The sequence below is a fragment of the Chlamydotis macqueenii genome, chromosome 3 (assembly GCF_036417535.1).
Source record: "Chlamydotis macqueenii isolate bChlMac1 chromosome 3, bChlMac1.mat, whole genome shotgun sequence".
Classification (NCBI taxonomy): Eukaryota; Metazoa; Chordata; class Aves; order Otidiformes; family Otididae; genus Chlamydotis; species Chlamydotis macqueenii.
In genome coordinates, this window is record NC_141558.1 from 73365270 (window position 1) to 73388150 (window position 22881).

General features: G+C 41.1%; 2 protein-coding genes and 1 long non-coding RNA gene across 9 annotated transcripts in view; 2 read left to right on the forward strand and 1 right to left on the reverse strand.

Moving 5' to 3' along the window:
• The window catches only part of AIDA (axin interactor, dorsalization associated), a 31705-nt gene extending 21946 nt beyond the window's left edge, over positions 1 to 9759 (forward strand). For both annotated transcript variants that reach the window (XM_086745888.1, XM_086745889.1), the window contains 4 exons: positions 2456 to 2578; positions 5351 to 5473; positions 5961 to 6078; positions 7028 to 9759. In XM_086745888.1, the coding sequence (XP_086602014.1) occupies positions 2456 to 2578; positions 5351 to 5473; positions 5961 to 6078; positions 7028 to 7124 (461 nt within the window). In that variant the 3' untranslated portion in view covers positions 7125 to 9759. The remainder of the gene's footprint in view (positions 1 to 2455; positions 2579 to 5350; positions 5474 to 5960; positions 6079 to 7027) is intronic.
• Positions 9760 to 10469: 710 nt separating this feature from the next.
• MIA3 (MIA SH3 domain ER export factor 3) overlaps positions 10470 to 22881 on the reverse strand; it is a 28676-nt gene continuing 16264 nt past the window's right edge. For 2 of the 6 annotated variants that reach the window (XM_086745881.1, XM_086745885.1), the window contains 21 exons: positions 20284 to 20372; positions 20056 to 20133; positions 19851 to 19961; positions 18906 to 18977; positions 18606 to 18710; positions 17699 to 17821; positions 17461 to 17584; positions 16537 to 16592; positions 16362 to 16452; positions 16092 to 16230; positions 14303 to 14404; positions 14152 to 14212; positions 13993 to 14028; positions 13834 to 13901; positions 13448 to 13545; positions 13196 to 13327; positions 12921 to 12983; positions 12717 to 12793; positions 12501 to 12572; positions 11748 to 11904; positions 10470 to 11369 (listed from right to left, as the gene is read on the reverse strand). In XM_086745881.1, the coding sequence (XP_086602007.1) occupies positions 11035 to 11369; positions 11748 to 11904; positions 12501 to 12572; positions 12717 to 12793; positions 12921 to 12983; positions 13196 to 13327; positions 13448 to 13545; positions 13834 to 13901; positions 13993 to 14028; positions 14152 to 14212; positions 14303 to 14404; positions 16092 to 16230; positions 16362 to 16452; positions 16537 to 16592; positions 17461 to 17584; positions 17699 to 17821; positions 18606 to 18710; positions 18906 to 18977; positions 19851 to 19961; positions 20056 to 20133; positions 20284 to 20372 (2189 nt within the window). In that variant the 3' untranslated portion in view covers positions 10470 to 11034. The remainder of the gene's footprint in view (positions 11370 to 11747; positions 11905 to 12500; positions 12573 to 12716; positions 12794 to 12920; positions 12984 to 13195; positions 13328 to 13447; positions 13546 to 13833; positions 13902 to 13992; positions 14029 to 14151; positions 14213 to 14302; positions 14405 to 16091; positions 16231 to 16361; positions 16453 to 16536; positions 16593 to 17460; positions 17585 to 17698; positions 17822 to 18605; positions 18711 to 18905; positions 18978 to 19850; positions 19962 to 20055; positions 20134 to 20283; positions 20373 to 22881) is intronic. The other 4 variants (XM_086745883.1, XM_086745884.1, XM_086745886.1 and 1 more) reach the window with 4 other exon arrangements.
• On the forward strand, positions 12710 to 13581 carry LOC147601308 (uncharacterized). Its single transcript, XR_015258298.1, has 2 exons — positions 12710 to 12834; positions 13399 to 13581. It is a non-coding gene; the product is annotated as an uncharacterized LOC147601308 (long non-coding RNA).

Genomic DNA, 22881 nt, shown 5'->3' on the forward strand with positions numbered 1-22881 from the left:
GGTGTAGTCAGATTTTTGTTAGTGGAATACACATTTTATGGGAAATCTTGCACAAAGAGTACTTAGGTAGTTAGACTTTTGTGCTGTATGGAGCTGAACTGACCAATGGCTTGCTACCTCTAACAGCAAAGGTTTCTTGCCTTTCTCCTGGTTATATACTACTTTATTCCAGTGCTGTGCTGGCAATAGATTCTTTTGTGAACCCAGCAGGAGACTTGTCACTCTTTCCCCTTTCTCTGAATTGAGGTTTGGGAAGAGAGAGGCTGAACGCCTGTATCTTGGTGGCAGCGAGCTGTGGGGTTGGCTCACGTTTGTGTATCTGAAATGTATTTGTAGGAGGACACATTTCATCTGTAGATGCTCACTTCTGCCCTGCAGTTGTATCTGAAATAACTGACAATTTTCCGCATGAAAAGCCTCTGTGTGGGCCTGCCGAAGGCTGTATGAGCCCAAGCCACGGCGGCAGACTGGCAGTGCGATGCCCAGCCCTAGTTATACCCCAGAGAGGTTACTGCCACCTAATGGCTCCTGTGTGAAATGACTGCAAGGGCTTCAGCGAAGGACTTTCTTGGGTGGCTGTGGCTCGCTTGAGACAGTTTAGTCAGCTGCCTTAGTCCATCGCTGGCTTGGCTGTTCCTGCTGCTGAGGCAGAAAGGAAGCCGTGTTCCTTAGAGACCATCTGTCCTACTGTTCTTTTACCTCCTGGAAGTAAGCTTGACTCTTCAACTCATTGCAACTCTGCAGTTTCACACATTGTGGAAGAACACTTTTCAAGAACAGAATAGTTTTTCTTAAGCCACTATTTTTATAATAAATGCCAGTCTGATGCATCTTTCAGGTTATTTTTCTGTCAAGTATCCAAACACTTGGTCCCTTTGATGGATAGGAAAACTGAAAGTTACAGTTCTTGGCTCTTGAGGGGCATGCTGCTTTTAAGAGACAACTGAAAGATGACAGAGCAAATTTTTGTTGACAAAGAGAAGATGGGCTTTCATTTAAATTGAAATAAGAACTCTGTCTTTGAACATCTGTTCAAGAGAGACTGCAAGATTAACTAGAGCGTGTATGCTGCTTTGCAGAAATGCTTTCTAAAAAGTTTGCTTTTTAACATTTCTCATACTATAGTCGGAAGCATGTCCTGTTACTTCAGAACGGTGGGTCGAATTCTGCTGTGATATGCTGTGAAGTGTCTGCAGACGTGGTACCTTGGAGGTCATGAGTCTGCTAGCAGCCAAGGCAGGAAATACAGAAACGTACTGCATCAGAGATGTGAATTCAAGTCTTGCTGATGACCCTGAAAGAGGGACTGGGTGTGGGAGTGCTCACGAAATCTTCCTGAAGCTGTGTCTCTAGTTCTAAGAGCAGAATACATGGTTCTCTCTTGCAAAGCTAGTCTCTCCAATAGGACAAAAATTCCTTGGCTTTCCACCTGCTCAAGCAGATCAAGAGAGAAAAAAGTATCAAGGAAAACCCATGTTGGACTTGCCAAAGGAAACTATTACTTTGTTTAGCTCTCAAGCCTTGGGATAACATTTTTTTTTTAATTAGAAAATCAAAACTTTAAATCAGACTTGCTCATGAGTCTAAGCATTTTCTGTCTGGGTACTTACTCATCTAATACTGGAGAGGCTTGAAGCCTGACGGTTTTTGCTAAAATTAGCATGAAGAAACCCACTCCATTGTTGATGACGGAATCCCATGGCTTTTAGTGAGTTTGAATAGTTTGTATTTCTTGCCAGCTGCACTGTCTTCCTCAGCACTGTGAGGATTCACCTACACTGAACGTGAAGTTTGGATGCTAAATGTTCTTGATGCAGAGTGGGAACTCCTGCCTTAAGGCAGAGGGGAACTTGGGGGATGCAAACACTTTTTTTTTTTTTTTTCTTTTTTCCTTTAAGTAGAGGCCAGAAGAACTTAGATAATTAAGAATCTCTCTTCTGGTTCCCTTATGTCTAGTGGGATTTGCAACAATGCCATTTTCCTTCTTGTTCTCCTAGTCTAAGTGTTCAACATGAAGCCAAGTCACATTCAGTGGGGTAGAACTCCTGATTAAGTGTCTGAACTTCCTGCAACTGGAGATTGAATCCAGTCTCCCAAATTTAATCCTTAAAAATAATATAAAGTGAGTTCCATGAACGAGTTACTCTGCATGGGAGCAAGAAAGAACACTTTAAGCAAAGCTCCTCTCTGTTCTTATGGCATTAGGTTTTTTTTTATGAATTCATTTGACTTGAGGCAGTCCTGGGTTTTTTAGGTGTGAGCTTTGAAATCTGTCAAATGATGTTGTGTGTCTGTGCACACAGACTTTCCCATAGTGCTGTGTACTGTTGGGATATGAATCCTTGGGCTTGAACTCCCTAGGGAGAACAGCATCATCCATGAGAGATGATGGGATAAGCAAGGCCTCTACTGTAAGATGACACAAAGGGTTAATAATATACTTTACTCTTTCCAGGTACTTTATTACCCAGATTGCCATCTGAACCCGGGATGACATTACTCACCATCAACATAGAGAAAATTGGTCTGAAAGATGCTGGGCAGTGCATTGATCCTTACATCACAGTCAGTGTAAAGGGTAATGATTTATGTTCCTGGCTCCTCATTTCTAGTTTGGAGACTGTGTTTTCTGAAAGCTATATTGATTTTTCAACCTGCTGGGAAAAATATTTGTTGGTACATGGTTTTTTTGTTTGTTTGTTTTTTTAAATTGTGGACTTAGGCTTCGGCTTTAAACAAGGGTGGAAAAATTCTGTGTTTGAGAGATACTGGGAGGTGAATCACTGCAGGAGACACACTTATCTGTGCACTCTGGGGTGCCTTGCCCATGCTGGGAGCTGAGTATCAGTGACTTGGCAGACTTTACTTCTCTATTCCAGCTTCTTCAGCTGACTCTTAAGTACAGATCTGTTTGGGCAGCTTGTGCTCCCCAACACATATTGGTCTCTGGGCTTTCAGGAGACGGTGAACCACAGTTCACTAGCTCCATTCTTTCCCTGTCATTAAACTAATTTTTTAATAAAACAAAGATCACTAAAGCTTAAGATTTAGAGGAATGGATATGAAGCTGGTAAGCAAAGCTTGCAAGTGAAATAAAATATGAAATATGTTTTAGCCTTGGCAGTGAAATATTTCAGCCAGAGCCTGGCGGTCTAATGGCTCCTGATGCTCTGAGAGGTTCCAGAAACCTGGAAGAACCTCTTTTTCTGTCAATCCAGGATAGGCAACATTAGGATTTCTCACTGTTTCAGACAACAGCATGGTTGATGGCTTTTGCTTGAGGCTGAGATTTTTGGTATTCAGACTCTTTCTAGTGGGAGCATCTGCCTCTTCCTCATCTCGTGTTCCTTACCAGGAAGACCCTGTAGTCAGAATTGCTTACCCTTAACCTGCCCTGCTTGACTTCTGGTTATCTTTACAGTTGTTTGAAGTCTGATTTTTTTTTTTTTTTTTTTTTTTTTGCTCTAGCATACAAAAACTTGTAGCTGAGCCAACAGCCTCCAGTTATTTTCACTATCAGTTGTGATAGTGACCTTGTATGTGCCCTCTTTAGATGTGCTATTGGATAGGGATAAAACACTTGTTAGATGTGTGATGAGGCACTTCCTTCACTGGACAAGTTTTTTGGCAGAAGTAAAGAGTCACAGTATAGAATGTCACTTGAAACCCAGTGATGTTCTCAGATGGTGCCTGTCAAAATATACAGTTAGAAAGCTGTATCTAATCTCTCTTTCTGTTATAATTTTTTCAATGGTGAAACCTTCCACTTCTCTGGACCTTTGAGGAGTTCACCTGGTTGGGGTGGAACATGGAGCATGACTCTTGCATTCCCTGGCTGATGAAACTGCTTTTTGGCATTTTCAGTCTTGCAGTATTTCTGTTTATGGTGTTGCCTTGAGTTTGCAACATTACTTGCAGATTGTGTAACTATTATTTGGGCTCCATTTCTCCAGTCACTTGTGGATCTTTCTTTGCCTGTAGTATGCCAGAAAGCTGAGGGATGGGTGACTTCAGTGGTGGGGCTAGATGGTTGGATGTGGGTTTAATCAAATGTAATTCTTTCCTGCTGAGTTTTTCTCAGCCAACAGGAAAATACCAGCCTTAATGGGGTTCTAACATTGGATCCTGGAACTTATCAGAACTTGTAAAGCAAACATTCGTTGTTCCTTTCCACTGAAGTGTTTGTCTTTCTTAACTTATTATATATTGTTAAAACTGTTGTTTGCTTTCGGACCTAGCTCTTATTTCCTTTCTGGAGCTAAGGGAGACTGTTGGAAAAGCAAGCCTAGCAATATACAAGTCTTTCTGTTGACATGTGGCTCTCTGTTTGCAAACTCCTATAAATGGTGGCTGACAAGTAATGAAAATACCCTAGAAAACAGGGTCAAAAAGTGTGTGTGCGGGGGCAGGCTATCATCTAGTCTACTAACCAGTGATATTTTATACTTTATTTCTTAAGATTTTTGGTGAGGAAAAGTAACTCTGAAAAGTCATTTTGTCCCTATTAGGAGTCTGAAGATGCTTAGTAGCTGTTATCCTTGGTTCTATACCAGGCTGCTCTTCTGCAGGTTTGGAGAGAGGTTTGTTCCTGATGCAACACTGGTGATCCCAGTCCGCTCCCTGGATGAAGCGCATCAGTGGTGCCACAGGGCCCCAGCCCCAGCTTGTACCCCAGGCACAATGCTTACGCTCTGTGCTTGTAACCTTGGCCACATGGTTAGCAACTTTGCTTCGTCTGAGGGAAAGGGATCACTGATGAGAGGAGAAAGAGTAAGAGGACAAATGCACTTGTCCTTGCAAATAGCAGAGGCTTAGTGAGAAACAGTGTTTGTGGTGGCTTCTGCCTGAGCAGCCAATCCCTGGCCCCACCATGCCTCTGCCTGTGCAAAAACAACAGGAATAATGCAGGTTGAGTCTAGGCAGCAAAGCAGGGCATATACAGCTGTGCCAGCTGTGCCCCACAGACCCTGCATGGAGGGGGGGTCTTTGGTGCCTATCCCTTTCTGCTGGTTCAGCTGTCAATTCTGAAGCCCTGCTGGAGTCTTGCTTGCAGAGAGAATGGAATCCTCTGCTGGCAGCAGAAAGAATGTGCTCTTAAAGATAAAAAGAGGGATAATTCCTATTTTTTATCTTAAATACTGTCAGAACTTTACCTGCTTTCATGTTGTAATCAAAAAGAAAATTCACTGACTGAAAGGGCATGATTGCCCCTTTTTTTAAGTTTAGGTGAAAAATCCAGATGTGCATTAATTTTTTGTGGCAATATTAGGAGTGATTAATAAATCTCTTAAAGCAGGACCTTAAAAGTCTGAGAAGATTCTGCTGTTCTCATGCTGTTTCTTTCCTGCAGATTTGAATGGGATAGATCTGACTCCTGTGCAAGATACTCCTGTGGCTTTGAGGAAGGAGGACACATATGTCCACTTCAATGTGGACATCGAGATTCAGAAACATGTTGAAAAACTAACAAAAGGTGCGTAGTATCAGAGACCTGAAATGGGGCCCAGGAGCTTTGCAAGCATAGACACTAGCCTGCTGCTGATCTAATAAACAGGCTGTGCCTGAGCTGCTGCTGCAGGGCTCAAGATCCAGACAAGAATAAAAATAGACCTTTGCATCCTGTCTCTTTCAAATTGGTCATTGTGATGACTTGCAGACAAAGGAGGAATAAAAAGAGATAAAAATGCAGCAGTCTGCTCTGCTACACAGGTATTGAGCTGCTTTATCACCTTCTTAGTCATTGGACAAACTGTTACCTGGATATTAATAACTGAGTGAAGAGGACAAGCTCTTGTGAGTGTGGTGAGCGTTGTAAGAACGTGGCGTAGCTTTTGAGTAAATAGCAAGTGTTGGAGATAATTTCCTCCAATGTATGTAGAGCATCTTCATGGCAGACAAGTTTTCAGATAACTATTGTTTGTAATTGCTAACTTTTCTATTAAACCATTTTTCCACTCTAGGTGCAGCTATTTTCTTTGAATTCAAACACTACAAGCCTAAGAAAAGGTTTACTAGCACCAAGTGCTTTGCTTTCATGGAGATGGATGAAATTAAACCTGGGGCAATTGTTATAGAACTGTAAGTGACTTGCAATTTTAGGTGCCAATGACAGAGGAAATGAACTAGACTTCAGTTACAGTGTGTGGCTTGTTGCATCAAGGAAGGTTTCTCGGACTCATTAGATTGACTTTCATAAGGAATATTCTGGCTTTATTAAAGAAGGGAAGATAAAATGCTTTTAGGGAAATAAAATGGCTAGAGACCCTTCTCAAAAACTAGACTATTTCCAAATAAAATGCTGGTGTTTGTAACTAAACTTTGTATGAAGTCAACAAATTCTGTATGGGAGATTTTAATTTTGACCTTAGCTTGAGTGTCATAGTTAAATAGCTATATTTAAGAAAAAAAAAAATTAACTTGCACAATCTTTTGGTACAGAACTTCTGTAAAGGAAATCTGATTTGAGACATGGGATATTGATTTGCATTTGAATTTTATGAACATAGTTGGGTGGCTGTGCTTTTTCCAACTCTAAGTAGACAAAGAAATAGATTAGCTGGTTATGCTGCAGTGGTTATGCGCATCCTACCCTTACTGTGCGGCTGAAGCTCTGAGTGAGGTTTTTAAGGGTTTCTTTTCAGGTAGAGCCTGAAAAGTGAACCTTGCAATTCTGGGCATCTCTGGGAAGAGAGCTTACTCTGTGCTAGCTGGAATACTTCTGAAGTACTGAGTAACTGCTACTGCATCTCCTACAACCCAGAGTATTATACTGGGAGTTCTCCTTACAAAAATCTTACATTCATTTCAAGATTGAAGTCTTTGTTTTGTTAAAATAATCATCCAGAGAAAATACTGGTTTGAATTTCTTCCTGTAAATCTACTCATTATTGTTGCTTCCAGTAAGTCTTGTCAGATGTACTTAAAAGATGACATTAATAAGATCTGTACAGGATGAGCTTTCTAGTATGCTTTCATCTTCCTACTCAGCCATTAGCACCTGGATTAATTTACTTTCTTGTGGTTACAGGTACAAAAAACCCACTGACTTTAAAAGGAAGAAATTGCAACTGTTGACCAAGAAACCACTTTACCTTCACCTCCATCAAACATTGCACAAGGAATGACCCTAGTTGTGAGACTTCTGTGAACTGAACCACAAGTCATGGTAGCTGTGTGTAGTAGCCTTAGCCTTCGAGGGGCAGGAGAACGACTGTATTCATGCCAGTAGGTCAGACGGGACCATCACACACTGCACAGCACTACTTCAGGGTCAGAGGCAAGCCTACCGTTCAAGTGCAAGATTTTTTCAGTACCTTCCAGATACAGGTTTTTCTGAGAGCCCTGACAGACGACTGCTTTTCCTAATTTTGCTGTTCATCACTTTTTATCTTAATCGTTACTATCTTTTTGCCTCAAACTCCACCCCAGGATGGAGGCTGCCCCTTTGCCAAACTGGTAGCAATAAAGATGTGGCAGGCCTACTAACTTTTTACGCTTGCTGTGCTATTGTAGTTCCTCCCATCTGCATTTCAGAGTCCTCTGTAGCAGGCTGGGTGGCAGAAGAGTGGAAGAAAGAGGAGGTGGGGTGGGAAGTGATTTAAATTGAGAGAGAGGAGGATGCTGGGTCAAGTGGGGTGGCCACAGAAGAGCTCCTCAGTCAGCTGTTCTGCTGTGGTGGGGCCAGGAGGAGGACAACTGCAGATGAGAACACTCAACTATGATTTTAACAGCCTTGCCTGATCCACTCATTCTGAATTTTGGATACAATACATGTTAAAATCCTCTAAATCACCATTACTCCCTAAATGGAGCTAATTTTTTTCTGTATCTTGTCACAGAGTGATTTGCAAAGGTGGGTGGGGGATGGAGAGAGGCTTTCTCCAGGGCTTCATCCTTGTGGCGGTGAGTGTTTCACCATTTCAGTGGCAGCAGGACAGGCCCCTCAGTGTTGACGCGTCAATTTTCCAGAGCTTTTGGTAAAGTAGATCTGGCTAGCAGGTTAGCCCACCTTTTACATGAAACTGCTGTTCTATAGAAACTGATCGTATGCAGTTTTCTGCATATTTTGTGCAAGTCTGGAAACTTACTCTAAAAATTACCTTTTTATGTAAGTAGATAGGATTATCATTTATTTTCTATATTTTTGATTTAGTGTGTAATAAGCTGCAGGACATTGGCTTATTATGACACACTTGCATTCATCTTTTGACCTAATAAAGGGACAGATGTAGAACCCAGTCAAATCTTTCATATATTTGCGTGGCTATTTAATACAATACTTTAAGGTTTCATATACTTCTTGCATATCTAACTAGTGCCTAAGTACTCTGCTATGCTAACAGAAGACCCAACTCCCAAAATAGTGTCAAACATTAGATTTATTTTAAAAAGTCTGGATGCAGATGTATCATCTTTTCTGTCATGTAACCCCAAGATGTTACATTATGCTTTAAGGGCAGGGATGTTAGTTTTCTTGATGAGATTTGTCTGCCTCCAGGCATGTGTTCAGCATTTTTGGCTTTACCATACTGATAAGGATAAAAAGTTATTTTTGAACGTCCTAATCTTCTTGCCTTCCCTCTGTTCTAGTTTAACTAGGCACGACATTAGCTAGGTGTTACAACAGTGTCAGCAACACTTCCTCAACTTCCACTACTGGTTGGTGGGGGGGAAAAGTGCAATTGAATTTTCCTGTTTATGGGTCTTTCTTTACAATACCCCACTGGTATTACATCTGATCGGTTGAATGTCAAGCCCTGGAAAAGATATCCCTGTGAGTTATGGATATACCTCTGAATGCAGCATTTTGGATACCAGACAGAAGGAGGATACATAAATTCTAATAAATAAATAATCATCCTTTGAACTCTGCAAAAGGATGGAGCAAAGAATTAGTCTGAGGCTGCAAATAAATGTGATCTTGATCAGTAGCTGTGGTACCTGCCAGTGGTCCCCAGCTGCCTCGGGTCTCTTTCTGGCCTTCTAAGAATCTGTAGCACGGAGCGTCCCTGCAACGTGTACAGCCAGTCTTGCTCAGCAAGGGATGTTTCTGTGGCTCTGGCCTGGCTCTGCCATCCTCCTGTGTCTGCTGGTGTTGCTCATGGCCTGGTGACAGCACTGCATCAGTTGTGTGTCCCTGCTGTGATTCACAGCACCCTCCTCCTGGGACTCCCACAGGGCGATTCCATCCAGCTTTAAACTGGAAACGCTAGTGAGGTGGGCAAGGAGGAGACACTAAACATCACAAAGCTTGGCATTGGGGAAGGAAAGATCCTGAACTTGGAGACCCTGACTGTCAAATATCACTGTTCATCAATATGTGTGTCTTCAGCCACTACCCAAACTGAACACTTCACTTGAATTACAAACCTGTTGTTTCAGCTGCTTACCGTGACTCTTCTCCAGCTTGTAGATGTCTGTATTAACTCCAGTTATATGAAGTGTCAACTTTGAAGTATTTTTGTTAAATACACAAGTAGACCTTTGTATTTAACTAATTGTGAATCCATGCCTGTAGAGTGTGAAGTACCATTTTTACAGTTGCTTCTATTCTTTGTGGTTTTTTCTGTGAACTGTCTTTCACTGAAAGGACTACTCCCCACACCACAAGCTTTTGTATTGTTTTATGCTTTAGTGATGTTCTATTTTGTCTTTCATCTTAAATCTAAAGCTTAATACTTGTACTGTAAGACTGTAACACCTAGATGGCAAGTTTAATGGCTGCTTGTACTCTGGCAGTAAAGCTGTAATGGCCTTTCAGTAGGGGTTTTTGTTATTCCTAGTTGTTTTCCCTTTTTTTTTTTTTTCCTCCCTAAGGCTTACTTTTTGTACAGAGCATTTCTGAAAAACCTTAGTGTCTAGAGCAGTGGCCTGTTCTGCCAAATGGGACATACTCATCCTTGTACTAACCCTTACATTTAGGGATTTCCTTGAACATTAGATTTAAAGCAATGCACATTAGTATGGTTTTACATACACCTAACTCAGCTTTAAGAAAAAAAAAGTAGTTTTTTATAATGTAAGTGAAAAAGGCTATAAAAATACAGCCTCACGGTTAAGGAAGCTGAACCAGTCTTAAATACTGAGTAAGATTAAAATTCAGCTCTCAAACCTTGCTTAATGCTGCGAGCCAGTCTTGAAAGCAGAAAGCAATTATTAAATTTCTTAATTTCTAGAATCCTGGAGCATTCACCTGTGTTTCCAAACTAGTGACACAACTTGATAAAGGTTTCCAGCTCTGCACTGCCCTTCAGCTGAGGGGGGCTGTATTGTCCTCACTACGTGAAGCAGATCCGTAATGTGTCAGAGTAGTTCAGTGTAAGGGTAGCAGGCATTAATCGTGCAGCAGTAGCAGTTACTCAGCCTTGATTCCATTCTTGAACTTGGTCACAGCTGAAGCATTCTCTGGTTAAATTACTGAACCAGTGTCCTTTCTGAACAAAAAAAAAATGGCACTGAAACAAAGCCTCTACCGTTTAGCAAAAGGAATTTTGCTTTTTTATTATAACTTTCCTTTGAATACAGTGTCATTTGTGCTTCTGATCTCTGACCAGACATCTTAAAAAAAACCGAAGAACAACCACCTCACAGTCCTCATGTAAACCCCTGGCCTACAGTAACTGCAGCTTAATGACGTGATGGAGAAGGCAGGTAGGATAGCATTTTACTTAAAAATTATTTCCACAGGAAATGATTTGATTTACATTTTTCACGAAATTAGTTCATTCACCAACTGGTTACAGAGGCTACATTTAGTTAAAACTAGCCACACAGGTACTTCCTTTCTATTGCACGTTTAGAGTAGGTTCAAGTCCATCACAAAAAGGTTCTTGCAGCCCAAGAGGATGGATGAGTTTAAGGTGATCATAAATGCACATAAGATGTCTGTAGCAATTGGATAAAAATTAATCCTGCAAAAGCTGAAATATACTGAAATGAGACAAGTGGCTTCAGGTAGAGAGCCATTTCCTAAGATCCTGACTGCAGGACGTGCGCTAGAGTCCATTCCGTTGAGCTGCTGACCAGACCTTGCAGTTAGGGCTTCTGCGCTGGAAGCTGTGTGTAATCCTTTGAGCCTGCCGGTGGCGGTGGTGGTGGTGGGCCTGCAGGGTAGTCTCTAGGTCCTGACGGAGGCAAGTCTCTGTTAGGAGAAGGCGTATAGTCTCTTGAACCAGGTGGGGGTAGCCGTGGGCCTGGAGGATAATCTCGTGGGCCAGGAGGACCTAGGGGTCGAAAAGGAGGGTGCCCACGTCCATAGCCTCTGGGGTCTGGAGGAGCCGGTAGTGGGCCAGGAGGCAGATCTCTCATTCCTAAGGGTGGGCCAGGTAAGAAATCTCTTGCAGCTGGAGGTGGCAAGGGAGCACCACGAACTAGAAGGAAAGGAAAACAGAGAGTTCAATGATATCTTGCTTTAACTGAAACAGTGAAGCTCTTGACTTGTTCCTCATTTTCTGGAGCAGCTCTGAGGTGGGTCACTGTCACACACGGACTTCACGGGCCATGAATTACGTCCCAGTGACTTTTGGCTGCCAGTTTCCATCTTGGACTAAACAAAGAAAAAACCACCTTGGCATTAAGGAAGCTGGAACAACCCACCCGTCCAAGCTTACTAAGCAAGACAGCCAGACCCCATGAGGCGTGGGAAAGCTGTGTGCTCATGGATGGCAGATCTCAGTTCTGCAGCATGCTTCTGAAACACTGAAGCACAGTGGGAAAAAAAGTTTCAGCACACGGCAAGGCAACTGTACCTAGGGGCACAGGAAGAGGTCGAGGCCCAAAGTGCCCACGGAGAGGAGCTGGTGGCGGTCCATAGCAAACAGGCGGTGGAGGCGGAGGTCCCATCACTGGAGAGGTCATGACAGGTGTCCCAGGGAAAGAAGGTGGGCCTTTGGGACTAGCATTAGCCTGTGCAGGATTAGGTTAATACTTCAGTGTGTTATTCACTGCATCAGAGTAGTATTGACACTGCTGAACACCACAACCACTTACCCAAAGGCCAAGAGATGGAAGAGAGGGGGGTAAAAAACAAAAGAGAAAAGAAAAAAAACCAAAAACCAAACATACTCCAAAACATATTAACCAAGTAAAACACAGGGAAAAGTTACTGCACCATTATTGTCCCTTCACCCAGAAAACTGCTTGCACTACCTAGGAGTGAGTGCTTAGTGTACCCTTTGAGAAGACAAGTTTTCTTTAGCTAAAGCTGTACTAAAGAAAAGTTCAGTCCCTTTTGAAGTGTCCTTGGTGCACACCCCTTTGGTAAAGGGCCTGGCACCTTGACTTACATATGGAATTGTGCTTAAATACCACAGGTATTTCCTCAATTCCATAAAAAACAGACAGCTACTGTTCATCATTAGAGAAACCTTTTGAGACAGAAGTATATAAGCCCTTGGTTAGTTTTGCAGAGCATTTTGTTATTTAGCAAGTTCAGAACACCAAACCTGTTATTCCTCTCCACCAAAGCAGAGTAACACCATATTCAGCCTCTGAATACTCACTGTAGCTGGTTCAATAGATGAAGGTGAATCAGTAGATACACAGGGGGCTTCAGACTCTTTGGGAGAGGGTTGCTTTTTTTTTTTTTTTGGACAGCAAATAAGGATAGTGACAGGATATAGACAAGACAGAACATGATACAGTTAAAGAAGCAGCAGGAAGTACAGTGAATCATGTATTAGAAATGCCTCCTGAAGGTTGGGTTTTTTTCAGCTTACCACTCCATCCATTGCTGTGGAAGGGGAGGAGGTTCTTGGCCTACTACTTATCAGGGATGCCACAGCAGGCCCGAGATCTGCAGAGAGAGCCATGAACGCATGTCTTACCATGCTCGGGGTAAGGAACATGGTTTTTAAAATTACATTTCTGAAGTGAAAGAATAATTGAGTAAGCTGCAGTTGGTTGCAGGCCGCATAACTTACCAGGAACAGACATCCTTCCAGGTAACTCTGGTGGCCTTCGTGGAGCAGGAGGGCCATCTACCACTGTACCATAAGGGAAACAAGAACCCCAGACATCCTAATCAACACATGCCAGAGATATTTCTGTATTTTTTTCCCCCCAGAAAACCAACCACTCATCTGTGTATTAATAAAGCAAATATAATACTTAACACTATTTCTAGAACCAGACCTTAGCATTCTTGGGTTTGTAGCATAAGAGACAGCTATCACAGAAGGGAAGCTTCACTGCTTACCAAATTCACCTCTTGCGCCTTCCCTTTGAGGAGCAGAAAGGGGCCGAGCAGGAACTTCTATCATCTGTGTGGGTGATGGATTTCCTCCGCTCACAGGTGATGGGCCAAAAGAGCCATCTCTGCTTAAGGGCACTACAACAAAGAAAACAAAAAAAACCATGTGATTTATTTTTCTACAATTTATCATAGTTTTATTTTTTTAGGATGTGCTGACTCAAAGACCAAAGCTCTGGGAGAAACAGCAGCACTTACCTCGTCGCGGTGGGACTTGGCGATCGGGTCTGCCTGGAGTTGGCTTTACAAGTAATGGTCTTTGAAGCATGGCAATTTTTTGATTGACTTCTATTAATCTAATTTTTAAAAATAAAGGGGTTTTTAATTCTAATCATACATGTGAGTTACATTTGTTATAATGTAACAAGGCAAACTGCATTGTAAAACATTGCAGCTTTCACCAAGAAAGCTTATTTTAACCAACAAAACAGTTTAATAGTAGTTTAAAATTAGTAACTCAAACACGCACTGCATATTCTGAGCAAGCAGGCTAACTGAACACTTTGCATTGTTTGAGCTGCTTCTCTCCCAAGCAACACACAGCACAGTCAAAGAGCAATAAAAATGGTCTGTACTGTACTTACTTTTGTCTCAGGTTGGCTGCTTCTCTTTTTTCTTCAGCCAGAGCTCTCTCGGCAGAGCGGGCAATAAGCTATTAGGGAAAATTTTGCCAACTGCATTAACTGCACCAGCCTGAAGTCAAATACAAACTGTTTGCATCAGAAAAGGAAGAACATACTTACCCAATTGTCATGTGCCTTTTTCTCATGAGCAGCAATCTGAGAAGAAAAGAAGCATTTCAGTTTATTTTGTCCAGCTACTAGTGTTTCCAATAACTCACTACAGAGCATTGGAATGATGTGGTAAAAGGTGACACAATAACCAGCAAGCAAGAAGTTTACCTGGTTTTTGTAAGATCTCTCTGTTTTTTGTAATTCTTCTTCCATGTCTTGGATCCTTTGCCTGTACAAAAGATGGGAAAGAGGTGTTTAAATTAATTTCCTTCAATAGCTGAAATAAAGGAAAACAACAGTCTTCAGAAACTGAAGTTACTTGTACACTTTCACTTCCTCGATGGCAAGCACAGCTTTTTCATCTGCAGCAGACAATTTCTGCTCCTTCTCCTGACGTTCATACTCTTCCTGGGTTAGTTTTCTGCATAGGGGGAAAAAAAAAAAAAAAAGGAAGCACCCTATATTCCACCATCCTACATCTACTCAACTTAAAATTAAAGTATTCCTCTGCTAACAACAGTGATATCAGAATCTATCATAACATCCAAGAACAGAGAGTGAATAAAGAGGGTTTGGGCTTTTTTTAAGAGAAAAATACTGTCTTTTGAAACCAACAAACCCTTTGTGTATAAAACGTGAAAATTAAGGATGCAGAGTTGACTGAGAAGTTCTGTCAGCATCTAAAGACTTGTCAGAATTTAACAACTGCAGACAGTTCATCTCTTCAGAGGCTGTAGTTTACTTACCAATTCTACAGATGGTAACCCAGATTTACAAAGGTACAAACAAGGAAAATGCAGAACAGACATCTAACCAAGGGAAATGAAGAAGTCAATATGTAGTGAAAAAGGGGGAATTTAGGGCCCAGGTGACTAACATAATCAATAGTCATCAACTGTGTGGAAACAAGCTTTTTTTTAAAGTACTCTCCACACCAATTTATTACATGACCAATTCCAAGTCTTTTTATAACCTCACGGTTCACTATTGTTTTCATTTTTGACATTTTTCTGGAAGTAAGAGGTCCATTACGTGTTCCTAACTTACAAAAGCCATCCCACAAAATTGGAACCGTTAAGCAAGTAGTAAGTTAACTACTGTTAATAGCCAGTTCAACGTAATCCATTTCCTTGGCTACATGTGGAAACAGCTTTCCAGGAAAAAAAAAAAAAAAAAAAATGCAGGAAGTCCTTCATTCTAATGAAGTAGGAACAGGCAGTGCAACTTCCTGGAAGTTTTAGAAGGAATAGAAATCCTTCAGAGAGATCAAGAGGAAGTTTTCCTTGAAAGGTGAGCTATGTTTTACCTCTCCATTATGTGTTTACTATACCTGGATCCTAAAGTTACAAGGTCAGGCAGTTTCCCTACTGAGGTGCTGTAGTGAAATAGCCTCCATTTCTTAGCTTGTTCTAACCCTGTGCTTCCCCCAACCTACACACTTGAGCTTCAGAACTTTCAACTACTTCTCCACTGCAATTTCAGCTCTCCTACAGAATTTATCTGAAAGTGTCCCTGAATCCTATCTCAAATTTTCCCCACAACATTGAGATAGTACTACAGACACTTCATTAAGTAAGTAAATGAATAAACAAATGAGGAATGAACACAGATACACAACTATCTCTTCACTGCCAACAATTCATTCACCTCAGCTGCCACCATAAACACAGCCTTAATTTAGTCCTTTGAGAATGTGAAAGGCTCACAAGGCTAAGATATTAAGTTTCTACATTATGGGAATTAGAGTCACCAAACCAAGGTCAGAGTAACTGAAACAACTCTTAATGGCCACTGCATTCTCCCTGGTATTTCTGGACAATGTACCAAAGCAACCACAGAATTTGAAGACCAAGCCACCCATCTCCTCTCTTTGTTTGGTTTTTAATAGTAGGAGGCAATATTGTGTGTGTAAAGTGACAGTCTTTTTAGAATCTCTGGAATGGTGGAAAAAGTAAAAAGGGGTACTAGCTTCAACTATACTGAAACAGCAGTCATCACCTTTCATTCCAAATGCAATTTCAAGTCATTTGATCCTTCTGAGCAAAGAACATTTGGACAGTGCCTATGATGTAATATACTATGTTGTGGAAGAGTAATGAAAGGCTTACTTCTGGAGTGCCATCTCCTTCTGCTGGTAAAGTTCACCCAGAATCTCCACTTTCTGCTGCAGTGTTTTGCATTCATTTTCCAGTTGAGCTTTGGCTGACTGAAGTGAACAGGAATCATGTTCTAATTTTTTAATTTGCTCTGTCAGAGAAGTAAAGGTAGGTCAGGAAGTTGAAGGAAGTTGCAATGAGAACTGTTATGCTACTTCGACACTGTTTCTTTCTAACCCACAAACAGTATTTCACCCTAAGTAATTATTTTCCTAAGCTTACCCTCCAGCTCATGTCTTGCTGTCACTTCATCACTCAGTTTGGATTGCAGAAGATTTCTGTCTTCTTCAACTATGGATAACATAGTTTTTACCTGAAAACAGGCAGAATGTTTATGTCATAATCTTATGCATAGCAATAACATGGCTGCATTTATGAGATATCTTGTGCAGCATACCCTGGAGACATCCATCATCTGCTTAATCTGAGTCTTCATCTTCTCGCTCTCAGTATCTAAAAGAGAAAAATATATTTGTTTTCCCTGTTTCCTAACCCCAATTCCCTGGACTCTACAGCTGTTAAAAATAACACTCCCTACACTTTGATCTAGGATAGCTCTCCTTAAGTGGTAAGAAAAAAAAGGAAAAAAAAAAAAGGCGGGGGGGGAAAGCCCAATAGCAATTCCATGACCAACACAACTGATTAGATTTATTCTAAGAGGTATTCAGAAGATTTCTTTTTGTCACTTCTTCTAGCCACCACCAATACTCATGTGAATGCAGTATCTGTTACTCTACATAGTATCTGAAAATCAAGAAGTGGGAATTTCCAGCTCACATATACTGTACAGTTAGGAAAAAATAGGGGGTGGGAGGAAGAAAAAGAAAGAGGACTTCAAAACCAGAGATGCAGGAAATACCCATGCAACATCAAGAATGACAAACTGCCTAAGCAGTTTTGAAAATGTCTATTTCAGTCTTTCAGATATAAAACATGTGATTACTTAAATAAGTTATCTAGCTGGAGGTAAGTACAATACTAATTAAAAATTCCTATTAAAAATAAATGTAGCATAACAACAAAGCTAAGATTCTCAGCTTTTGGAATGTTCTCAATTACTAAGTTTTATATGTAATCTTTAAAACTCTAATTGCACTGAAGACATACCTAAAAGTTAATCTAAAAGCAATTTCTGGCCCTTTTAACGGTTTCTCCCTTCAGTTAGGAAATATTTTGTGTTTGAGAATTAAAGCTGGCAGTCTCTTAACCCACAGGCAGCTACATGCATGGATTCCCCTTGTTCCCCATGTGACAGGACATGAACACACGACCGCATACGCTTTAGCCTGGGCGTGTCAGCCAGCAGACAGGACTGCTGTACCTGGCAACTCTCCATTGGCCAGATCGTCTCCTGTGCTCCATTCACGCCCTTCGCCATCCTTCTTGGCCTCAGATGCTGAATCCATGTCAAGCTGCTTCAGCTGCATAACGCAGTTAGTTAAAACCTAGTAATGAAACCAAAGGTTCACTGAAGAAGAATCGCTCTGCATTTCGTAAAGTATTTAAAGGTATTTTTATGACGCATAATATGTAAAGTAAGCTTGTTATAAAGAACCTACTTCAATTTCATTTTCCTTGTAGGCAAGTGCTTCTTCTATGTCCTTCTGAGACTTCTGATACAGTTTGATCTGCTCACTGAGCTCAGTATGCCTCTCACTCCAACCTTCAGCTTCTTTTAGCAGCTGTATGAAGCACCAAGGCAAGATGATTACTTGTTTTATTTTTAGTACAGGATATATGTAATTAAAGTCTATTTTACTGCCAGCTCTGGTGATAACTGATCACCACAGGTCACAGATAAAGGGTAAACTCTACAGTTATCACACTCATCACCAGTCCATTGGTAGAAATGGATGCTGGGAATCTTTCTACAGTTTATATTATTAGGCAATCTTACAAATGTGACATTTTCTCAGCTAATACACCAACATCAGAACGAAACTGCTCGAACACTTCAAAATATGAGGAATTAATTGCAGTTCAGAGGTAATCAAACCACATTCCTTAAAAGGCCATTTACTTTGCGTATGGAGAAAAAAGCCAGATTAGATATTTACAATTATTTGTAAAAGAACTGTCATGATACTTCAGGGCTAAAGGTTCTCCTCATGTAGCTTAGCTTCAGAATTGCTTTTTGGCAATTCTTTACCATTACCTTCTTCAGTCCTAATCTCAAGTAGCACGATCATGCAGCACACCAGCACATACTTTCTGTGAAAATGCCAACAAAAACTGAATCACTGGAGCTGGCAAAGCCTTTGTACTGCAGACGTAGTTCACCTGCACAAAAAGCCTGTGCAGGCAGGTGCAAGGGGTTTAAATTTTATCTTCGTAATATGAAATGTGGAATTCTGACATATTAAGAAAACGGAGACATGCTGAAGTTATACTCAAGAAAAGTAGGAATGAAGCCCCAATATTTCATTCAAAAGAGAAACAAAATTACCTGGCCTGGGCATAACTTACTTGCTCCTTACTCTTTTTCAACCTAGCATTCTCTTCCTGCACATGATGAAGCTCAGATTTCACTTTTTCTTCACTTAGTTTAGCTTCATTAAGGGCTATCTGCACCTACATGTGAAACAAAAAGATATAAAATCAAACTGTCAAGGAGCAAGAGCTACGTATTGCCTGGCAAAATGGAAAAGGTATATATGCACAAACAACCTGGAATCTGCCACGTTAGTGTCTTCTATTACACTCTAGATACAATTTTTTCTAGTACAAGAACTTATGATTGTTGAGAGGGTGTAGATAATGCTTTACCTCTGAAAGCTCTACAGAATGCACACTGATAGCTTCTTGAAGTTTCTCCAAGGACTTCTGGGTTTCAGAGATCTATATAAAAAAAAGTGAGCAATTACTTTGTATTAGCCTGGTACATGCTTTAGTCTAATTATTTTACCTGTGTAATGTGGAAGCATAAAAGGAAAATCAAAACACCAACAAATTTCCATTCAAAGCAGCCATTAGACTAGCAGCAACACAGCGCTGCTTAATCAGCAAGGTAAGCAATAGAAACATACAGCACATTAGAATCAGCTTCCCTCTGTGACTCTGCCTGTTCGTGGCTGGGAAAGTTCCCTGTACACCTGCACAGTCTGGAACGAAAGTAAAATGTGCTGTTGTCATCAGCAACAACCTTTGATCAAAACAAGACCAAAGAACTTCTTGGAGCTTACCATTACCACAGAAACTCAGGCTTTAAAAAGAAGAAAAAAAACCCCCCAAAATAAATATAAACATCTCTGGACAACAAGAATGAAGGGCAGCTTAGAGATTTCCACATATAATATAGAACTAGATGCTTCCTCTAAGTACAAGAAAACATCTCTCACCAACCTGTAAGCTTCAGCTCATACTGTTAAGGAACTTCCTGGCTCTGGCTAGAAAGTATTAGACTAGCCTATGCCTTGAACATGCCCGTTCGTGTGTGAAAGCACATAACCACACAAATCCATCAAGATGTCACAAAAAAAAAAAAAAAAAAAAAAAAAAAAAAAAAAAAAAAAAAAAAAAAAAAAAAAAGGTACGATCAGCAGATTCTCCCCTTTGAGCTTGGGATGAACCTGAAAATTTCATTTCAGTTCTCTTTTCGAGGTGGTTCATCTCATTTGCTCTACCTCTATCTGTTTGCCCATCAGGTTGTGATGAGCTTTTAGGGCACATTAAGTTAAGGACAATGTAAGACATGAGTGCAATTGCTCTTACCTTGTTCTGTTTCTTCTCATTCTTTTTCCTCTCTGTTTCAAGCATTGTGTGCAGATCTTTTACTTTGTCATCTAGCTGACGATTTGCTTCTTCTAGTTCTTTGACAGTGTCCTAAGAAAAAAAAAAAGAGTAAAAGACCAACTAAAGCAAGTTATTGTATTGATTTTTTTTGCTTTCAGTTCAGAGACAGTTAACTGTTTCTAACCTTAAGCCCTGCAGCTTCATCAGAGAGAATGTCTTTTTGATCTTGGGCCACTTTCACAGATTCTTTTGCTTCCTTTATCTAAGCACAGAAACAACCAAACAAAACTGAGGAAACTGTCAACATAATATTCAGTAAGAATAGAAGGTAAAAATATATTAGCTGCTGCACTGTGTCATTAAATCATAATGGAAAATTAAGAAGCAAAAGGACAAGAACCTAGAACAATACCTTTTGATTATATTCTGACATCTTTTCTAAGATTTCTGTTTTTTCTTGCAGAAGATTTTTAATCTTTTCACCAAGTTGCTTTTCAGTCACTAGGAAGAAAAAGAAAGTTTACAGTAACTGTGCTTCATATGCTGGGGGGAAAAAAAAAACAACCCAAAAATCAGAGCTATCACTACTACCACTTTAGGGAACATTTTCAAGTAAGGACTAAAGCACAAATCAGGATAGTGTCAATTCCATGGCCGTCAGCCCTTTCTGCAGAGTCTAAGCATCTCCAGCTTGCATTTAAAATTTGGATTGAAACCAAGACAATAATGCATTGAACACTGACACAAAGCATATAGCTCTTGCATCCACTTCACAGAAGCTGGTCAGAGAACACACAGCAGAGCGGAGTAAGGTGCTGGCTACACACCGATGAAGTATGTTCAAGGGAAGCACTGGCAGCGAGGATGTCAAAGAAGTCTCAGACTGCTCCTGTGACACTCAGATGCAACACCTTCCCTAATAACCACCTCTTTCTGATATGCTGAAACTGAATGTTTGGTCAGCAAAAACAATAGGATAAAAACTCTGGAAGACCTACTAGGAACAGAAAAGACACTGTCAGCTAGCAGACAGCATCAGTAAGTCTCAGGGAACTGCACTGCTTTCTAACAGACCTCAAGAGGGCTGCGACAGAGCAACAGTTCTTTAGGCTTGCATTTTTTTCTCAACCTAAGCAAGCCACCAATCAACCCATAGGATTCAACGAAAATCATAGAATCATAGAATGGTTAGGGTTGGAAGGGACCTTCAAAGGCCATCTAGTCCAAACCCCTGCAAGGAGCAGGGACATCTCCAAACAGATCAGGTTGCTCAGAGCCCCATCCAACCTGGCCTTGAATGTTCCCAGGGATGGGGCATCCACCACCTTTCTGGGCAACCTGTTCCAGTGTTCTACAACTTAGATTGTAAAAAATTTTTTCCTAATATCCAATCTGAATCTATCTCCCTCTATTTTAAAACCATTACCCCTCGTCCTATCGCAACAGGCCCTACTAAACAGCCTCTCCCCATCTTTCCTGTAGGCCCCCTTGAGGTACTGGAAGACCACTATCAGGTCTCCCCGGAACCTCCTCTTCTGCAGGGTGAACAGCACCAACTCTCTCACAGCCTGTCCTCATAGGAAAGGTGCTCCAACCCTCTGATCATCTTCATGGCCCCCCTCTGGACCTTCTCCAACTGGTCCATGTCCTTCTTGTGTTGGGGGCTCCAGAACTGGACACAGTACTCCAGGTGGGGTCTCACCAGGGCAGAGTAGAGGGGGAGAATCACCTCCCTCAACCTGCTGGCCACGCTCCTCTTGATGCAGCCCAGGATGCGGTTGGCCTCCTGGGCCACAAGAGCACATTGCCGGCTCATGTTGAGCTTCTCGTCCACCAGCACTCATTAACATACTTAAATTATTTTATTGCAAATTAATTTAAAGAACATCCAACCGTCATTCTTTTTCAAGTCCTAAACCACCCCCGTATTTGAACACCCCAAGCCCCATTTGCCTCACAGCAAATCCTGCAGCACAAACAGGAAGCACTGGTTGTTCCAACTGCATCCCACAGGGTGCAATGGCAACTGCTACTCCTCCTTCCCCTCCCACATGAGGGCTTCTGGGCCACAGGATTCTCAGCCCTTCCTGCTCTGGGGAGAGGGGAACCAACAAGCAACTGCTGAGGTACAAGACAGTTCTCAGCATTTTAAGGGGGGCAAGAATCCTTGCGTTATCTTGGTCATCCAAATTCACTACTGTCATGAAGAGCTGATAATAGATTTTGTCTTTGGGACTGCAAACGGTCTATCTTTTAAAGCACTTTTGACACTGTTAACATTCCTCTATTTTGGATAAAAATTTTAATAACAACATGACCTTTATCATGCTTGGAGAATATCTATTTGTACTTAGCCTTAGTAGTTTCTATACAGTATCATAAAGAATAATATTTTGGGAGGCAGAGAAGGATTAGACCTATGTTCCTCATTTTTTTTAGGCTGGGCTGCTATGTAATTTCTACACCACCAATACCAATTTTTCCCCCCTCCAATAACAGCAATTGTTTTGCAGTATAGAAATCACCTTACAGATCTAAGCTGGGTTTTCTTCAGCTCACCAATTCTGCATTAATTGTATAGGAGGAAAATGCAGTATAACTACAATGAAACTAAAGGAATGACTGACAAGTAGTATGCTTTGTGAGGAAGAAAGAGGCAGAAAGTTCACATGAAGACAATTCTCTCACATTTTTGTTTTGTATTCAATTATGAATTTCAGCAATCATCCTGCTTTGAATTCTATTTCTTTTCCATTCAGTACGCTTTTATCTTTATATACTGGAAGCTGGAGAAATGCTCTTGTAAAAAGCAACGTGCTAGCCAGAGGAATTCTGCATATTTAGGTCTACATTTAGAAGGTCTCTTTGCAACAGCACAGCAGGCAGTGTCAGGCACCCCTCAATCCAAAAAGGCAAGAGGAACTAGCTACTGCTTTTTGTCAGAAGCATCAAGCAAAAGCAGATCCACTGCTAGTCAGAAAACCAAAAAAAAACCTGCCCCTCTACCATT